This window comes from Microplitis mediator, chromosome 10, assembly GCF_029852145.1.
Source record: "Microplitis mediator isolate UGA2020A chromosome 10, iyMicMedi2.1, whole genome shotgun sequence".
NCBI classification, from domain to species: Eukaryota; Metazoa; Arthropoda; class Insecta; order Hymenoptera; family Braconidae; genus Microplitis; species Microplitis mediator.
The window spans coordinates 16,615,494-16,636,578 of NC_079978.1; the positions used below are offsets into that span (position 1 = coordinate 16,615,494).

Here is a 21,085-nt window from a genome sequence, read left to right on the forward strand (position 1 = left end):
CTTCAATTTGCTTTGCTTTGTTTTTTCGATACGATCATTTTTCACGAAAATACAGCCTTCCAAAAATCACTAAAAAATTTATAAATTTATTTTGTTCCTTTAATTTTTTGGATAAGTGTAGTTATCTTTAAAATTAATATTTTTGAAAATTGATTGATTTACGAAAAATAAAAAAATAATTTTAACGATATATTTATGACTTGAAAATTTACATGTACGTAAAAATAATGTATAGAAATTAGTCAAGTTGTAATTATATTTATATTCTATATTGATGTCTTTTGTCTTGGTTTGAAATTATTTTGACTTGGTAATTTCTTTAAGTAATTCGTTTCAAATTTCGAAGAAAATTTTTTTTTGTTTTTCCAATAATTATTTATATTTAAATTACTATAATTAGTTTTAATTTATTTATTTTTTATTAAATATAAAAGATAATAAATTTACTTGTTGTTCAATTTCAAAAAGTACTATTTATTATTATGATATACAATTATCTTGTTTTTAAATTTACCGCTGATTTTTTTTATCTATTATCTGGTTACTGTTATGATAATACTCATTTTACTGTAGAATTCTATATTATTGACTGAAGTTATCCTCCCTTTTATTTATGGGCATTTTATAATTTTGACGAACTGTCACTTGGACGAATCGTGAATTCTGCCATGTATGATTTCAGGATTTTTTAACTTTGACATTTTTTCAATTGGTCGAATTGTTACTTTTGTGATTTGGGCATTTTGTTGCTTCATGGAAACGTATTTAGGCGAAATATACACTGGTCAGAATGTGATGGGGGGATTTTCCCTGCAAGCCGTATACTTCTGTATGTTGTAGTATGAACTATTAATATCAACTATCATTTTCATTGTCTTGCATTGAATGAACTGGCCCCTGGTTAGTCTCTTTCTTTTTAAAACACGTATCCATTAATTGCAATTATTTATGAATCAATAAATTTGTAATCGTGCTTTTGCAGTAATAAATTAATAACTAATCGTGTTCGTAAATAATTCATCTCGAATTATTTGTATATAATTTTTTTAAATTAATTTTAACTTTACTCCAACTAGTCGGATCAAGAGAATTTCTTATTGGATTGCGAGCGGAACTTGATTGTAATTAATATGCGCTAGTGTTTATTTATGAAGAGCTGAAATTTATGAGGTATCTGTGATAAAATACAAGTTAAATTAAACTGTAATTCGAAGAATATTATTTCTGAAACGCCAGACTTTGAACCAATTAGTTGGTGCATTCATTGTTATAAATTATTGGGTACTGTCAGTTGGAGACATTCTCGAATTTTTTAGCTAACTGGGCTGATCATTGAATTTATAATTAAACAATTTTAAAAACGACGTCGGATCTGACCTGAGTAAATACATAATTATTTAAATAATTATATTTTATTTAAATGTTAATTTTTTTTTAATGATTTTAATTCTAAATGTTTTAATTGGAGGTATTTAATAATCGATTTGATGTTTCAGACTTGAAAATGACAATCAAAAAAATTAGTGGCATTGGTGGTGGGTATGTAGGTGGTCCAACACGTAGTGTAATAGCACTGAAGCGTCCGGATATCCGTGTGACGGTTGTTGATAAGAGTAATGAGAAGATAACTAAGTGGAACTCTTAGAAACTGCCGATTTATGAGCCGGGTTTGGATGAAGTGGTCAAGAAATGCCGAGGAAAGAATTCATTATTCTCTACGGACATTGAAGCTGCGATACAGGAGGTTGATTTAATTTTTATTTCTGTAAATACACCGACCAAGACATTTGGAAATGGTAAAGGCCGTGCCGCTGATTTAACGTACGTTGAAAACACAGCGAGAATGATTGCTGAGGTGGCAACTGATGATAAAATTGTCGTTGAAAAGAGCACGGTGCCTGTTAGAGCTGCTGAAAGTATCATGAATATTTTACGAGCTAATCATAAACCAGGCGTTTCTCATCAGGTATTGCTTATTGTTTTGTTTAGTTTATTGTTAATAAAAATAATAATTGTTAAACTTATCATTAATTTCTTTGTTGTCGTTGTAGATTTATTCAAATCCTGAGTTTCTAGCTGAAGGAACAGCAATTGATAATTTAGTGAATCCAGATCGTGTTTTAATTGGAGGTGAAGATTCTCCGAAGGGACGCGAAGCTATCGAAAAGCTCTGTAATATGTACGAGCACTGGATTCCACGTGAAAAAATCTTCACCACCAACACGTGGAGTTCCGAACTGTCTAAGCTAGCGGCTAATGCAATTTTGGCTCAGCGAATATCCAGTATCAATTCGCTGTCGGCAGTATGTGAAGCTACTGGAGCTGATGTATCTGAAGTCGCAAGAGCCGTTGGTTTGGACTCGCGACTTGGTTCAAAATTCCTTCAAGCCTCAGTGGGTTTCGGTGGCTCTTGCTTCCGAAAAGATCTACTCAATCTTGTATACATATGCGAGTATCTCAATTTACCAGAAGTCGATGCTTATTGGCAACAAGTGATTGATATGAATGAGTACCAGAAGTCTAGATTCTCAAACAAGATCATTGAGAGTCTTTTCAATACTGTCACAGATAAACATATCGCGATGCTAGGATTCGCATTTAAAAAAAATACTGGAGACACCAGAGAAAGTCCTGCTATCGCTGTGGCCAAAAATCTACTTGACGAAGGGGCCGTTCTTCATATTTACGATCCCAAGGTATTCCATTTACGTAATTTATAATTATTAAAAATTCCAACAACTTTAGAATAGAAAAGATATATCTTAATAAATTTTGTTTTTATGGTTCCACAGGTAGAAGAAACTCAAATAATTGATAATTTATCAGCTGTAGATGTCGATGACGTTACAAATCGCATTAATATTTTTGACAATGCGTACAGTGCTACCAAGAACACTCATGCCATTGTCGTATGTACAGAGTGGGATGAATTTATTGTAAGTACACCTCATCAAGTGTACAAAAACGTATTCTTCTATTGTCTAACATTCATTTATTTCCAGGAATTGGATTTCGAACGTATCTATGCAGAAATGACCAAGCCGGCGTATATATTCGATGGTCGTAAAATTCTAGACCATGAAAAATTACAAAAGATTGGTTTGAATGTCCAAACGATTGGTAAACGTGTGTCGCGGATCGCCATTTCTAGGACTTGGGGCAGCCTCACACAGATGTGAATTATTTATAACTAATAATAATTTCAAGTATTAATTGAATTTAAATGCAGTATTCATTGTTAAACTACTGATGACGCAAGTCATTAAAAAGCAATATTTAATGCAATTTAGCAGCAGTATTTTGAATTTTGATGTATATTTTTGTTATTTTTATCAGTATGTTAGTCTTTGATCAACTAATCACTATTATTGTAATTAAACATTTGTAATATTTTTATAATATAAATTTATTAATTAGTATTGAATAAACAATCAAATATTTTATTTTTAATTCACATATTTTTTTTATTTGAATTTCATAAGAGCGGCGTTTCATATCACCACCGGAATCACTGGCGCCAAAATTCGAAATATAAAACATTTTCTTTCTTTGAACTAAACGAATTTTCATAATTAATTTAAATTTCTCACTTTATTTAATAAAACTTCTCCGCGGGAAACGTATTTTTAGAATGGCCGCCTAGAGCGCATCACTCTGTGGCCCAGGAATTTACGGCTTGCAGGCAAAATCCTCACATCACATTCTGACCAGTGTACATTTCGCCTATGGAGACTATATACAGGAGACCGAACTCGTATGGCTCTGGTAGCTCGAATCCGAGACAGAAACGGTCATTGTCGCTTATTCGTCCAGTGGCCTGAAGATGTCTCTCACGTTTGCTTTTATTTAGAAAAATATTTAAAAGAGAGAGAGAGGTAAAATTTCATCATAAGGAGTAAATATCTAAACCTTTGAAAGTGGTGCCCTCAGCAGAAGCCTTGTGAACTTTTTCGAAATAACTTTCACATATAATTCACAAGATATATTTTAATATTAGTTTATTTGTCTTTTTTCCATGTGAACTAATAGAGAAAAAGTATTCTTAATCGTATTTTGGTTGAATAACAAGTTTGATGGTTTATTAATTTTTTTTCAGGCTCACTTGTTGAAATAATCCCAAATTATTGATTAAATTAAACTTAATTAATTTAACATCGCAGTTTTTTCGAATTTTTGTTTAAACTACATTAAGGAAAAAAAAAAAATTATGTTCTGCCTTTATAATAATTGAAAACTTTATTGATAACAGTGATATATAAATATATTGTTTTTTTTTAACATGTGAATTTTATACATATATACATATATATTACATACAGCGATTATCTTATGATCTATTGCATCTTTGCCATCTTGCGATACTTTCTCGATTCATTACTTGACACTCTATTTTCGGTATTGAATCGTTTCGCAATGAAATGCATGCGGATTATAAAGAAATAATCGATTATCGATTTAGTGAATTCTTTTTGATGTTTTTGGCATCCAACTACCTGTATCGCTTCTTTGCTATCAAGAACGGTATAACAACTTTGAAATAATGTATCCTTATTAATTTTATTACTCTGCGTCACTTGCCGAATCTCTTGCTCAATGCAATCTAATAAATTTATTAGTTTGAGTATATAGTTGTGGAGTATATAGTCTCCATAATTTCGGCTAAATAAGTTTCCATGAAGCAACAAAATGCCCAAATCACAAATAGCCAAAGTGACAAAATGTTGAAATCACAAAATGCAAATGTTTCAATACGTTGGAATAAAAACACGCCCAAGTAACAATTCGACCAATTGAAAAAATGTCAAAGTTAAAAAATCCTGAAATCATGCATACATCGCAGAATTCACGATTCGTCCAAGTGACAATTCGTCAAAATTATAAAATGCCCAGAAAAAAAAGGGAGGATAACTTCAGTCAATAATCTAGAATTCTACAGTAAAATTAGTATTATCATAACAGTAACCAGATAATAGATAAAAAAAATCAGCGGTAAATTTAAAAACAAGAGAATTGTATATCATAATGATAAATAGTACTTTTTGGAATTGATCAAGAAGTAAATTTATTATCTTTTATATTTAATAAAAAATAAATAAATTAAAACTAATTATAGTAATTAAAATAAAAATAATTATCGAAAAAACAAAAAAAAATTTTCTTCGAAATTTGAAACGAATTACTTAAAGAAATTACCAAGTCAAAATAAGACATTAATATAGAATATAAATATAATTACAACTTGACTAATTTCTATACATTATTTTTACGTACATGTAAATTTTCAAGTCATAAATATATCGTTAAAATTATTTTTTTATTTTTCGTAAATCAATTAATTTTAAAAAATATTAATTTTAAAGATAACTACACGTATCCAAAAAATTAAAGGAACGAAATAATTTTATAAATTTTTTATTGATTTTTGGAAGGCTGTATTTTCGTGAAAAAAAATCCTATCGAAAAAACAAAAAAAAGCAAATTGAAGCTTGAAATGTCTAGTTTGAAGATATTCCAGCAAAATATTTTTTCGAGCCACGGTTTTTGCGGAATTATAAGAAACAGGTCGAGACAAAATTTTTGTAAATTTTTTGGTTTTGTTTTTAAGGTCTACGGGGCCGGGAAAAATTTTTTAAAAAAAACGAATTCATGACTCTTAGGAAATTTATTCAGCTACAATCTGCATTTTTTTGTTTCTCTGTACGTCAATTTTCTGCTGAGATATCAGCCTTCAAATGAAAAAGGACCCTTTTGTCTTTGATTATTGATATTTCAGCAAATAAAGACCGCACAGTAATTTAAAGGGCAGTTTAAGAAACTAAAATAAATGCCCTACAAGCTCCATTTTCGATTTTTTCCAAAAAAAAATTTTTTTCATCTGTGATATCCATTTGAATAATCCTTAAAAAATGGCCATTTTCTGGTTTTTTAGTCGATTCATCGCTACTCTCCAAATATTGATAACAAAAAATAATGTTGCCAGGTAATTTTACAGCTTAATGTACCCTTAAAAACTCTGAAAATTTTCAGATTGATCCATTGAACCGTTTGTCTGGTCCGATTGCTCAAAGTTTTGCAAAACAATTAAAGGAACAAGTTTTGTTCCTTAAATTGTCTAATGGTTATCTAAATGAAAAAATCAATTTTTTTCGGATTTCCTTTCATTTTTGTGTTAGTTATTCAGTAAATGTGAGGTACAGAGAAAAAAAAAAAATTTTTCCGAAAAACAAGATTTTTAAAAATTTTTTTTTCACATTTTATTGAGTTTTATTTATTTTTTTTTTTTTTTCGTTTTTCGGAAAAAATTTTCCCCGTAGACCTTAAAAACAAAACCATAAAATTTACAAAAATTTTGTCTCGACCTGTTTCTTATAATTCCGCAAAAACCGTGGCTCGAATAAATATTTTGCTGGAATATCTTCAAACTAGAGATTTCAAGCTTCAATTTTCTTTTTTTTGTTTTTTCGATACGATTATTTGTTACGGAAATACAGCCTTCCAAAAATCTCTAAAAAATTTATGAAATTATTTTGTTCCTTTAATTTTTTGGATAAGTGAAGTTATCTTTAGAATTAATATTTTTGAGAATTGATTGATTTACGAACAATAAAAAAATAATTTTAACGATATATTTATGACTTGAAAATTTACATGTACGTGAAAATAATGTATAGAAATTAGTCAAGTTGTAATTATATGTATATTCTATATTAATGTCTTATTTGGAGTTGGTAATTACTTTAAGTAATTCGTTTCTAATTTCAAAGAAAATTTTTTTTTGTTTTTTTAATGATTATTTTTACTTAAATAACTATAATCAGTTTTAATTTATTTATTTTTTATTAAATATAAAAGATAATAAATTTACTTCTTGTTTAATTCCAAAAAAAACTATTCATTATTATGATATACAATTATCTTGTATTTACACTAACCGCTGATTTTTTTTAATCTATTATCTGGTTACTGTTATGATAATACTCATTGTACTGTAGAATTCTAGATTATTGACTGAGGTTATCCTCCCTTTTTTTTCTGGGCATTTTATAATTTTGACGAATTGTCGCTTGGACGAATCGTGAATTCTGCGATGTATGATTTCAGGATTTTTTAACTTTGACATTTTTTCAATTGGTCGAATCATTACTTGGGGGATTTCAACATTTTGTCACTTTGGCTATTTGTGATTTGGGCATTTTGTTGCTTCATGGAAACTTATTGAGGCAAAATATACACTGGTCAGAATGTGATGTGGGGATTTTGCCTGAAAGCCTGAAAATTCGTTTAGTTCAAAGAAAGAAAATGTTTTATATTTCGAATTTTGGCACCAGTGATTCCGGTGGTAATATGAAACGCCGCTCTAATGAAATTTAAATAAAAACAATATGTGAATTAAAAATAAAATATTTGATTGTTTATTCAATACCAATCAATTAATTTATATTATAAAAATATTACAAATGTTTAATTACAATCATAGTGATTAGTTGATTAAAGACTAACATACTGATACAAATAACAAAAATATACATCAAAATTCAAAATACTGCTGCAAAATTGCATTAAATATTGCTTTTCAATGACTTACGTCATCAGTGGTTTACCAATGAATACTGCATTTAAATGCGATTAATACTTGAAATTATTATTAGTTATAAAAAATTCACATCTGTGTGGGGCTGCCCCAAGTCCTAGAAGTGGCGATCCGCGATACACGTTTACCAATCGTTTGGACATTGAAACCAATCTTTTGTAATTTTTCATGGTCTAGAATTTTACGACCATCGAATATGTACACCGGTTTGGTCATTTCTGCATAGATACGTTCGAAATCCAGTTCCTGGAAATAAACAAATGTTAGACAATAGAAGAATACGTTTTTGTACACTTGATGAGGTGTACTTACAATAAATTCATCCCACTCTGTACATACGACAATGGCATGAGTGTTCTTGGTAGCACTGTACGCATTGTCAAAAATATTAATGCGATTTGTAACGTCATCGATATCTACAGCTGATAAATTATCAATTATTTGAGTTTCTTCTACCTGTGGAACCATAAAAACAAAATTTATTAAGATATATCTTTTCTATTCTAAAGTTGTTGGAATTTTTAATAATTATAAATTACGTAAATGGAATACCTTGGGATCGTAAATATGAAGAACGGCCCCTTCGTCAAGTAGATTTTTGGCCACAGCGATAGCAGGACTTTCTCTGGTGTCTCCAGTATTTTTTTTAAATGCGAATCCTAGCATCGCGATATGTTTATCTGTGACAGTATTGAAAAGACTCTCAATGATCTTGTTCGAGAATCTAGACTTCTGGTACTCATTCATATCAATTACTTGTTGCCAATAAGCAGCGACTTCTGGTAAATTGAGATACTCGCATATGTATACAAGATTGAGTAGATCTTTTCGGAAGCAAGAGCCACCGAAACCCACTGAGGCTTGAAGGAATTTTGAACCAAGTCGCGAGTCCAAACCAACGGCTCTTGCGACTTCAGATACATCAGCTCCAGTAGCTTCACATACTGCCGACAGCGAATTGATACTGGATATTCGCTGAGCCAAAAATGCATTAGCCGCTAGCTTAGACAGTTCGGAACTCCACGTGTTGGTGGTAAAGATTTTTTCACGTGGAATCCAGTGATCGTACATATTACAGAGCTTTTCGATAGCTTCGCGTCCCTTCGGAAAATCTTCACCTCCAATTAAAACACGATCTGGATTCACTAAATTATCAATTGCTGTTCCTTCAGCTAAAAACTCAGGATTTGAAAAAATCTACAACGACAACAAACAAATTAATGATAAGTTTAACAATTATTATTTTTATTAACAATAAACTAAACAAAACAATAAGCAATACCTGATAAGAAACGCCTGGTTTATGATTAGCTCGTAAAATATTCATGATACTTTCAGCAGCTCTAACAGGCACCGTGCTCTTTTCAACGACAATTTTATCATCAGTTGCCACCTCAGCAATCATTCTCGCTGTGTTTTCAACGTACGTTAAATCAGCGGCACGTCCTTTACCATTTCCAAATGTCTTGGTCGGTGTAATTACAGAAATAAAAATTAAATCAGCCTCCTGTATCGCAGCTTCAATGTCCGTAGAGAAAAATAAATTCTTTCCTCGGCATTTCTTGAGCACTTCATCCAAACCCGGCTCATGAATCCGCAGTTTCTCTGAGTTCCACTGAGCTATCTTCTCATTACTCTTATCAACAACCGTCACACGGATATCCGGACACTTCAGTGCTATTACACTACATGTTGGACCACCTACATACCCACCACCAATGCCACTAATTTTTTTGATTGTCATTTTCAAGTCTGAAACATCAAATCGATTATTAAATACCTCCAATTAAAACATTTAGAATTAAAATCATTAAAAAAAAATTAACATTTAAATAAAATATAATTATTTAAATAATTATGTATTTACTCAGGTCAGATCCAACGTCGTTTTTAAAATTGTTTAATTATAAATTCAATGATCAGCCCAGTTAGCTGATAAATTCGAGAATGTCTCCAACTGACAGTACCCGATAATTTATAACAATGAATGCACCAACTAATTGTTTGATATGATTTTAAAGTCTGGCGTTTCAGAAATAATATTCTTCGAATTACAGTTTAATTTAACTTGTATTTTATCACAGATACCTCATAAATTTTAGCTCTTCATAAATAAACACTAGCGCATATTAATTACAATCAAATTCCGCTCGTAATCCAATAAGAAATTCTCTTGATCCGACTAGTTGGAGTAAAGTTTAAAATTAATTTTAAAAAATTATCTATAAATAATTCGAGATGAATTATTTACGAACACGATTAGTTATTAATTTATTACTACAAAAGCACGATTACAAATTTATTGATTCATAAATAATTGCAATCAATGGACACGTGTTTTAAAAAGAAAGAGACTAACCAGGGGCCAGTTCATTCAATGCAAGACAATGAAAATGATAGTTGATATTATTAGTTCATACTACAACATACAGAAGTATACGGCTTGCAGGGAAAATCCCCCCATCACATTCTGACCAGTGTATATTTCGCCTCAATACGTTTCCGTGAAGCAACAAAATGCCCAAATCACAAAAGTAACAATTCGACCAATTGAAAAAATGTCAAAGTTAAAAAATCCTGAAATCATACATGGCAGAATTCACGATTCGTCCAAGTGACAGTGCGTCAAAATTATAAAATGCCCAGAAATAAAAGGGAGGATAACTTCAGTCAATAATCTAGAATTCTACAGTAAACCTAGTATTATCATAACAGTAACCAGATAATAAATAAAAAAAATCAGCGGTAAATTTAAAAACAAGATAATTGTATATCATAATAATAAATAGTACTTTTTGGAATTGAACAACAAGTAAATTTATTATCTTTTATATTTAATAAAAAACAAATAAATTAAAACTAATTATAGTAATTTAAATAAAAATAATTATTAAAAAAACAAAAAAAAATTTTCTTTGAAATTTGAATCGAATTACTTAAAGTAATTACCAAGTTAAAATAAGACATTGATATAGAATATAAATATAATTACAACTTGACTAATTTCTATACATTATTTTTACGTACATGTAAATTTTCAAGTCATAAATATATCGTTAAAATTATTTTTTTATTTTTCGTAAATCAATCAATTTTAAAAAATATTAATTTTAAAGATAACTACACTTATCCAAAAAATTAAAGGAACAAAAAAATTTTATAAATTTGTTATTGATTTTTGGAAGGCTGTATTTTCGTGAAAAATGATCGTATCGAAGAAACAAAAGAGCAAATTGAAGTTTGAAATCTCTAATTCGAAGATATTCCAGCAAAATATTTTTTCGAGCCACGGTTTTTGCGGGATCATAAGAAAAAGGTCGAGACAAAATTTTTCTTAATTTTTTGGTTTTGTTTTTAAGGTCTACGGGGCCGGGAAAATTTTTTTAAAAAAACCAATTCATGACTCGCTTAGGAAATTTATTCAGCTACAATCTGCATTTTTTTGTTTCTCTGTACGTCAATTTTCTGCTGAGATATCAGCCTTCAAATGAAAAAGGATCCTTTTGTCTTTGATTATTGATATTTCAGCAAATAAAGACTGCACAGTAATTTAAAGGGCAGTTTAAGAAACTTAAATAAATGCCCTACAAGCTCCATTTTCGATTTTTTCCAAAAAAAATTTTTTTTCATCTGTGATATCCATTTGAATAATCCTTAATAAATGGCCATTTTCTGGTTTTTTAGTCGACTCATCGCTACTCTGCAAATATTAATAAAAAAAATAATGTTGCCAGGTAATTTTACAGCTAAATGTATCTTCAAAAACTCTGGAAATTTTCAGATTGATCCATTGAACCGTTTGTCTGGTCCGATTGCTCAAAGTTTTGCAAAACAATTAAAAGAACAAGTTTTGTTCCTTAAATTGTCTAATCGTTATCAAAATAAAAAAATCAATTTTTTCGGATTTCCTTTCATTTTTGTGTTGGTTATTCAGTAAATGTAAGGTGAAGAGAAAAAAAAAAATTTTTCCGAAAAACGAGATAAAACAAGAATTTTTTTACTTTTTTTTTTAACGTTTTATTCAGTTTTTTTTTTTTTTTTTTTTTCGTTTTTCGGAAAAAAATTTTTTTTTTCTCTTTACCTCAAATTTACTGAATAACTAACACAAAAATGAAAGAAAATCCGAAAAAATTGATTTTTTCATTTTGATAACGATTAGACAATTTACGGAACAAAACTTGTTCCTTTAATTGTTTTGCACAACTTTGAGCAATCGGACCAGACAAACGGTTCAATGGATCAATCTGAAAATTTCCAGAGTTTTTAAGGATACATTAAGCTGTAAAATTACCTGGCAACATTATTTTTTTTATCAATATTTGCAGAGTAGCGATGAGTCGACTAAAAAACCAGAAAATGGCCATTTTTTAAGGATTATTCGAATGGATATCACGGATGAAAAAAAATTTTTTTTGGGAAAAATCGAAAATGGAGCTTGTAGGGCATTTATTTAAGTTTCCTAAACTGCCCTTTAAATTACTGTGCGGTCATTATTTGCTGAGATATCAATAATCAAAGACAAAAGGATCCTTTTTCATTTGAAAGCTGATATCTCAGCAGAAAATTGACGTACAGAGAACCAAAAAAATGCAGATTGTAGCTGAATAAATTTCCTAAGAGTCATGAATTCGTTTTTTTGAAAAAATTTTCCCGGCCCCGTAGACCTTAAAAACAAAACCAAAAAATTTACAAAAATTTTGTCTTGACCTGTTTCTTATAATTCCGCAAAAACCCTGGCTCGAAAAAATATTTTGCTGGAATATCTTCAAACTAGACATTTCAAGCTTCAATTTGCTTTTTTTTGTTTATTCGATACGATTATTTTTCACGAAAATACAGCCTTCCAAAAATCACTAAAAAATTTATAAAATTATTTTGTTCCTTTAATTTTTTGGATAAGTGTAGTTATCTTTAAAATTAATATTTTTTAAAATTGATTGATTTACGAAAAATAAAAAAATAATTTTAACGATATATTTATGACTTGAAAATTTACATGTACGTAAAAATAATGTATAGAAATTAGTCAAGTTGTAATTATATTTATATTCTATATTAATGTCTTATTTGGAGTTGGTAATTACTTTAAGTAATTCGTTTCAAATTTCAAAAAAAATTTTTTTTTGTTCGTTTAATAATTATTTTTATTTAAATTACTATAATTAGTTTTAATTTATTTATTTTTTATTAAATATAAAAGATAATAAATTTACTTCTTGTTCAATTCCAAAAAGTACTATTTATTATTATGATATACAATTATCTTGTTTTTAAATTTACTGCTGATTTTTTTTATTTATTATCTGGTTACTGTTATGATCATACTAATTGTACTGTAGAATTCTAGATTATTGACTGAGGTTATCCTCCCTTTTTATTTCTGGGCATTTTATAATTTTGACGAATTGTCACTTGGACGAATCGTGAATTCTGCGATGTATGCATAATTTCAGGATTTTTTAACTTTGACCTTTTTTCAATTGGTCGAATTGTTACTTGGGCGTGTTTTTATTCCAACGTATTGAAACATTTGCATTTTGTGATTTCAACATTTTGTCACTTTGGCTATTTGTGATTTGGGCATTTTGTTGCTTCATGGAAACTTATTTGGGCGAAATATATACCGGTCAGAATGTGATGTGGGGATTTTGCCTGCAAGCCGTTAAAATTTGTTGACAGTCGAACGTGAAAGTAAGACCTTGACAATTTTTCTGGAACTGTCATCTAGTGTAGTCGAGAAGTGAGTTTTCTGCGAAAAATTGTAAAAACACTCTTAAAAATATGGCGATTGGTGCATTGGATTCAGAATTTAATGCTGAGAAATGGGAATTTTTTAATTTATCCGCCATTAAAAATTTCATTTGTTATAAACAAAAAGGCCATTCGGCAGCCGAAATGGAAGGTAGATTTTCCAATTAATCTATATAAAAAGTTTCATACATACATATCTTGTGATTCATGTTAGTGTATAGTCATGATATGAAATTAGGCTTGTTTTCTAAGAGTGAGGGTAAAAAAAAGACAACGACTATTTCCGATACAGAACTTCAGATAGTTGATTTGACAAAACATTATATAGGTAATGTACCAAACTAACCTTCACGTAAACAAAGTATATAGAAAATTTACTTAATATGATCATAATTGTAATCGCTATTACGATGGCAAGACCAGTTATAATTATAGGACGCACAGGTACGTTTGAAACAACATAAGTGATAAAAGAAATCCTTTTAAAATATAAAATAGCTGTGAAATTTACAGGTTATTTTCTTCACAATAAAATACAACTGACGAAATTGAATTATGATGGGAAATGCTTAAGTTATGTGGAATAAGAAACCATATTCCCAACATTTTTAGATTTCATTAAAAATTTCAAGGCTATCAAATTATTGGAAGAAATAGTCAAAACATAAAGCTTAAGGTTATAAATTAAAGATTATTAGACAAGCTTTCAGATAACTTCTATAGAAATTTTCTATGAGTTTTAGTTTTAAAGTTATATGAACTTTAATAGTGATTAAAAACTAATTTTTTAAAATAATCGAGGAAATTTCAAACATCCACAACTTCTAAACTAATCTACCACTTTAGCCCATCTTTGAACTTGATCAAGATAATTACCTATAACATAAGAAAAAAAAATTTTATCAAGATCTGATAAGAACTATGGGCGCTATCATAATGACAAGACCAGTGATAATCATAGGTCGTGGAGGTACATTTGATACATCATAAATAATAAAAGAAATACTTTTAAAATATAAAATAGCTGTGAAATTTACAGATTATTTTGTGCACAATATAATACAACTGACAAAACTGGATTATAATGGGACAAGCATAAGTTATGTGGAATGAAAACCATATTTTCAACATTTCTTAGTTCCATTAAAATTTTCAAGGCTATCAAATTATTGGAAGAAATGGTCAAAATATAAACTTTTAGGTCATAAATTAAAGCTTATTAGTCAAGCTTTCAAATCCTTTTTACGGAAATTATCTATGAGTTGTAGTTTTAAAGTTAAATGAACTTGAAAGTGGATAAAAATTTTTTTTTTTGAAAAATCGTGGAAATTTGAAACAGCCATATCTTCTAAACTAATCGAACGATTTAGCCCATCTTCGAACTTGACCGTGATAATCGCAAGTAGAATAAGTGTGAAAAATTTCATTAAGATCCGATAAGGACTCTAGGCGCAATCGTGTTCTCAAAACTTGGTTCTATTGCATATATATATATATATATATATATATATATATATATATATATATATATATATATATATATATATATATATATATATTAGGGTGGTCCGTTTGGAACGACTATTTTTTTTTTTTTCGCCCCCACTGAAAAATATTGTTGTAGACATTGAAAAAAAAATTCTCTGAAAGTTTTAGCTCTTAATTTTAATTCTAAGTACTTTACATTTGATTTTGAAATTTTCCCATTTAAAATACATAGGAAAGTTGGGATTTTTTTTTTAATTCTCTATAACTCAGCCGCATTTTAAGTTATCGAGTCGCCGTTTGCGGCATTTTTTAGGTAATTTGATACTCTTCAAAAGTCTCCTTAATAGTTTTACTCGGACTCTAATTGTTTTTTCTGTATTGGTTCTGAAAATAATTTTTTTAATAATAATTCGGGTTTTTAGTTGATATTAACTAAATAACGAAATTTGAAGAAAAAGTGCAGATAACGATTCTTTAGGAAATTTTATTCGCTACAAAAAAGGTCCTTTTAGTTAAGTGGCTCAAGTTCTTCGTTCACGTGATATAGAGATTTCAGTATTTTTGTAAATAAAATATTTGTCAAAAAATTCCACCAAATGCTATTTCATTTCAATTTTAAATCAGTAAATAATTTTCCTTTCATTAATTTAATCCAGTCATTAAAATCAGAAGGGGTCAAATTGATGAACTTCGGAAAAATTTTTGACAAATATTTTATTTACAAAATTACTAAAATCCCTATATCACGTGAACGGAGAACTTAAGCTACTTAACTAAGAGGACCTTTTTTGTAGCGAATAAAATTTCCTAAAAAATCGTTATCTGCACTTTTTCTGTAAATTTCGTTATTTAGTTAATATCAACTAAAAACCCAAATTATTATTAAAAAAATTATTTTCATTACCAATACAGAAAAAACAATTAGAGTCCGAGTAAAACTATTAAGGAGACTTTTGAAGAGTATCAAATTACCTAAAAAATGCCGCAAACGGCGACCCGATAACTTAAAATGCGGCTGAGTTATAGAGAATTAAAAAAAAAATCCCAACTTTCCCATGTATTTTAAATGAGACAATTTCAAAATCAAATGTAAAGTACTTAGAATTAAAATTAAGAGCTAAAACTTTCAGAGAATTTTTTTTTCAATGTCTACAACAATATTTTTCAGTGGGAGCGAAAAAAAAAAAATAGTCGTTCCAAACGGACCACCCTAATATATATACATACATATATAAATTTTTCAACGAATGGTATTTTCGGACTCTACTCAACTAATTATGATCGGTTGTGACAAAATTCCTTGAAAAATCGACCATGAGGACAAATACAATACCTAGATTTTTAAAAAAATCTACCTAAAAAACGAAGAGACAAAAAGGGAGTCTCCGTTTTGTAGCTATAACTTAAAAAATATTAAAGATATCTGAAATTTAAAAAAAGATTCTAAAAGATGAGAAAATTTTAGTTAAGTAAGCCTCGACTCCCCGAGTTGTAGCTCCATTATTTATAATTTTAATTTAACGCCGCAATGCAAAGTATGCAACACAAAACTCAAGTCTCCGAAAAATTTGTTAATTAACAATTAAATAACGTAATCAAAAATCTAGCTAAAAAATTATTCTTTTGCGGGGCTATATTCCTTCAAGTGTCTAGATGACACTATAATTTATTCAGATTTTTAAATTAATATTGAATGTTATAAAAAAATTATTTTGTGTTGCATACTTTGCTTTGCGGCGACGCCTAGGCACCGAAACGGCCGCGCGGAGCCCAACTTTCAACGTTTAATTAAAATAATAAATAATGGAGCTACAACTCGGGGAGTCAAGACTTATTTTACTAAAATTTTCTCCTCTTTTAGAATCTTTTTTTTAAATTTCAGATATCTTTAATATTTTTGAAGTTATAGCTACAAAACGGAGACTCCATTTTTGTCTCTTCGTTTTTTGTTTGTAACAAATGAAATTTGTAATGGCGGATAAATAAAAAACCACCCATTTCCCAGAATTAAATTCTGAATCCAATGCACCAACCGCCATATTTTTAAGAGTGTCTTAACGATTTTTCGCAGAAAACTCACTTCTCGACTAGCCTATTTGTCTATCTGACATTTTTAAGAGGGATAGCCACTGTGAGATTTCAAAAAAAAAAATTTTTTTTTTTTTTATTAAATCAAAGTGTATATTCTTAAATAATCTAAATTTTGTTGCTTAAAATTAATTATATTAAATTTTCAATTAATTGCGAATAACTTACGACTTGTGAGAAATATCAAACATTTTCTCTGAGATAAGTTGTAGGAAATAAAAGGCTCTGCAAAAAATGTCCTCTAAAATTTTCGGATAAAGTTAATGGTTGCGTCAAAAAATTTAAAAAATGTAGAAATTTATCTTCAATATAACTTAAACTTTGAATAACTTTTGAAGAAATAAAAATATCGAAAAATTATAAGAGACCTTTTTTGTAGAGCGTCAAATTTCCTGCAAGAATATGTCTCGAACATTTGAAAGTATTGGTCCCACCGAGAGCTACAAAATTCCAAAGCTTGAAAAATAAATTTTCCCATGTTATTTAAACGGGAAATAGAAAATTGCGATGCGGCAGTTGTTAATATTAATATTAAGAGCTCAAACTTTCACAGTTTTTTTTTCGTCATTTCCAACAATATTTTCGATATAATGCAGAAAAAAAAAATCGGACCGAAACCAATAACTTCCCGAATTTTTGAAAATTTACAATTTTCTTAGCGGGAAGTTAAAAATTAGTCGATTTTTTTGAATCAGTCTAGTGTCTATATTCAAAAATATGTATCTAGAGTTTTATATGAAAATTCCGAATATTTTCCAAGTTATAGTCATTTTTGTGACAGTGCGTCAACTGACCGTTGCATCGACTAAAAACTTTAAACGCGTTTTTCTCGAAACTACTCTTTTTGAACTGGTGGCATCTGTAATTTGCATAAATATGAACCGATTCGCAACTTTTTTTTATGCCGTATTCGTCTATTCAGTAGCTAAAGTTGCACGTGAATTTTGAAAATTTTGATTTTTAAGATTTTTTAGGGCTGTTTGAATCCAAAAAAATGAGAAAAAAAAAAACGAAAAAATTTTTAATATGTCGCCATTATTTTTCAAATCTAAATTTTCAAAATCCCCTACGTGGAACGATAACCACATGCATACACATTACAACGCCGTTTGGTTTTTTTGTTTCTGATAATCCGTTTTTGGGTTAGAGATTTCGACGTGGTGGGGAAAATTTTTTTGTTGCTCCACAAAAATGCTTATAACTTTGTAACAACATATTATTTTTTGATGAAAATTTAGGAGAATTATCTTCAATGTATACATTATAAAACAAGAAAAAAACCCGATCCCCGAATTCCTTTATTATTCCAGTCAAAAAAATTTTCGAAAATCATCTATTTTTTCGATCCTCACAGTGGTTATCTCCCTTAATATTTATATTTTAACAAAGTTCAATAGTTTGTAGTTTTTAAATAAATAAATGCATGCCTTTAAACTTAATTACTTTCACAGTCATTCAATTTTTCGTGCTTAGTAAATTATTTTACTAAAAAAATATGATATCATCAAAATGATTGCAAAAGCTATAATTTTACTAGATGTTTTCTATTTACACTCTGTATTAAAATAATTTTTTTTCTCTCAATTATTTTTGAGTCATATTATAATCGTATTGAAATTTTTCAACTTCGGCTATCGGTAATCTAGAATTTTGAGTTAATCGGTAAAAAAAATTTCCTACTTAGCCTATATCAACGTGTCGCATTGAATCGCATTGATTCGGATTGACAAGACGGCCATTGCAAAAACAGGATTGAATCGGATAGAAAACTGAATGCGATTCAATGCGATCCCGTTTGCTGGGATATACTTATATAAATGATTATAAATTTACTGTTTTATAAAAAAATCAATTACTACTATTGAAACATCGTTTTTAAAAATGTTTTTTTTCAAACGTTTATGTTCAAATTCAATATTTCTTTAATAACTCTTCAATCCTCTATATAATTTTAGTTATTTTCAATGATAATTTTATAGATCACTTCAATTCGTTGTGATTTAATAATAATGAAGACATGTTAGATTACATTTACAAGTAAATAATAACTTTTAATTTAATTTTAAAATAATTATGATCATTCTTCTGCATACCGGTCGTTCACTGGTGAGTGGTCACAGACCGGACTAGTTACCCTATATATATAGAGAGAGATTGACTTACTTGTGTCTTGCATGAGCTTTGTTGCTTTCTTGATGTTATTTTGTTTTTTTTTTTAGATTCAACTTGTACATTAACTACCGCATTTTTTCAACTTAAATGAATTTTTTTTATTTTATTTCACACGTATTAAGTGGCTACCAGCCTACACTAATTTGAACCTGATTTTAACTTATTATTATTAGGTGGCTACCAGCCTACACTAATTTGAAGCTGATTAAAACATTATTATTAGGTGGCTAACAGCCTACGCTAAGTTTTAACTTTATTTTAAAATTGTGACCACTTACTCGAGAATCTTCCACATACTAACACTAATCTAACTTAGGTATAAGTTTGCGGGTGTATAAGATGTGACTCTACCTGATGAGAGTAGTGGGGGTCGTGCCGTAACTGCGTACATATATCTTCGTTGTTCTCTAGCCCCACTATTCCAGCTGGTCTATGGGGGTGCGATTGACGTCACTCTGACGTCAGAGATATGAGTCCCAAGTACCTGAAACTACGAGCCTGGGCTATGAGGATTGTCACTGCTTACAACATATTCTATTTTAACAATCCTCAAAAATAATATTTTTACCTGCATGTTCAAATCTGTTATACTTGGTTTAAAATTTGATTTAAATATTTTGGTATAATTATGATTCTAGTAATGGATATATATGCAAGTTCAGATTTAAACTCTGTACTTTTTATGTTTCTTTTGCCATTTAAATTTGTTATTTTAACATTTAAAATGGTCGTGTTAAAATTTTAGTTTTATAATTTTTGTATTTGTTACTTGAACTGAATATTCCAAATTATAGTAAGTAAATTTTATTTTTCATATGGCGTTCAGTAAAAGTTGGAAATATCTGGTTTGGTTTTATTTTCCGAAAGAAACTTCTATCGCCAAAGAGTGACTCACGCTTAATATACTTAAAATAGTTGCCGAAGTGAGGTAAAACAAATTTTTCGATCGTAAAGCACACTCTGATGCTTCGCATCATGAGTCGTGCAATATTTCTATTACTATTTGCTAAGGCCCGGTTGCATGCAGCCTCATAGCGTGTCGGCTGCACTCCAACCTTGAACAGGTTTTAACTTATCCCCTTTAATTGCTTTTGAAGTACTTTTAACCGACTGGCAAACAAATATGTTCGTTTAAAATAATTTTAAAATAATATTTGGAAGAGAATTAATAAAAGAATATGTTCAAATTTTCAGACATAACATTAATATTTCTTCTTCATTACGGTCACATTTTTTTTCAACAATAATAAAGCATTGTATTATGTATTATGAGTTGATATTCGAAATGTTTAAAAGGGGGGGGGGGGGGTAGGGTTTTAAAATTATTATTTTTTTATTTTTTTTCTGAATGAGCAATCCTACCAAAAACAGATTCTCTGTATAAAATCGCGCCAAGTACACGTTTAAAATTTTTTACAATTAAGACAAGATTTTTTTTTTTAAAAAATGAATCAAATCGAAAAAATACTAAGTACCTAATATAATTCGAAATCATGGAAAACATTTTCATAGAATTGAACAAAAAATTGAAAAAAAAAAAAATTTCAATGTACTTGGTGTGCGTTACTAAATTTATTCAAGCAAAATTTTTAGAATTGATTTCGCATATAAATTATTTTCCAATTAAATTGAATGATATTCTTTTTTTCCAGTTTATAGGCACACCAAGTACATTGAAATTTTTTTTTTTCAATTTTTTGTTCAATTCTATGAAAATGTTTTCCATGATTTCGAATTATATTAGGTACTTGGTATTTTTTCGATTTGATTCATTTTTTTGTAAAAAGAATCTTGTCTTAATTGTAAAAAATTTTAAACGTGTACTTGGCGCGATTTTATACAGAGAATCTGTTTTTGGTAGGATTTGTCTTTTTTTTGTCGTGTTGATTGAGAATGATTTTAATCTACACTATTAGAAATCGAGTTATAATTTAAGTATAGAGGGTAGAGGTAAGGAGCACTCTCTCTGTATATTAAAAGTGTCCATAAAATCAG

General features: G+C 29.1%; 1 protein-coding gene and 1 pseudogene across 2 annotated transcripts; one reads left to right on the forward strand and one right to left on the reverse strand.

Annotated features, from left to right (window-relative positions):
• The first annotated feature begins 1,495 nt into the window (after window positions 1-1,495).
• Window positions 1,496-3,179, forward strand: LOC130676029 (UDP-glucose 6-dehydrogenase-like; annotated as a pseudogene).
• A 4,356-nt stretch (window positions 3,180-7,535) lies between these two features.
• On the reverse strand, window positions 7,536-19,362 carry LOC130676027 (UDP-glucose 6-dehydrogenase-like). 2 transcript variants are annotated; one of them, XM_057481981.1, is made up of 5 exons: window positions 19,082-19,362; window positions 8,874-9,343; window positions 8,144-8,788; window positions 7,904-8,047; window positions 7,536-7,837 (listed from the first exon to the last, which is right to left on the reverse strand). In XM_057481981.1, the coding sequence occupies exons 1-5, from the start codon at window positions 19,092-19,094 to the stop codon at window positions 7,661-7,663; spliced, it is 1,449 nt and encodes a 482-aa protein (XP_057337964.1). In that variant the 5' UTR covers window positions 19,095-19,362; the 3' UTR covers window positions 7,536-7,660. The 2 variants fall into 2 exon arrangements, with proteins under 2 accessions (XP_057337964.1, XP_057337965.1); XM_057481982.1 differs by lacking the exon at window positions 19,082-19,362 and adding an exon at window positions 9,459-9,720.
• Between the last annotated feature and the right edge of the window lie 1,723 nt (window positions 19,363-21,085).

Bases quoted from the DNA above. Each gene is read 5' to 3' on its own strand.
- LOC130676027 (XM_057481981.1), bottom strand. The intron at 8,789-8,873 runs GTATTGCTTATT...TTGTCGTTGTAG, and splicing joins AACCAGGCGTTTCTTATCAG to ATTTTTTCAAATCCTGAGTT. The intron at 8,048-8,143 runs GTATTCCATTTA...ATGGTTCCACAG, and splicing joins TTCATATTTACGATCCCAAG to GTAGAAGAAACTCAAATAAT.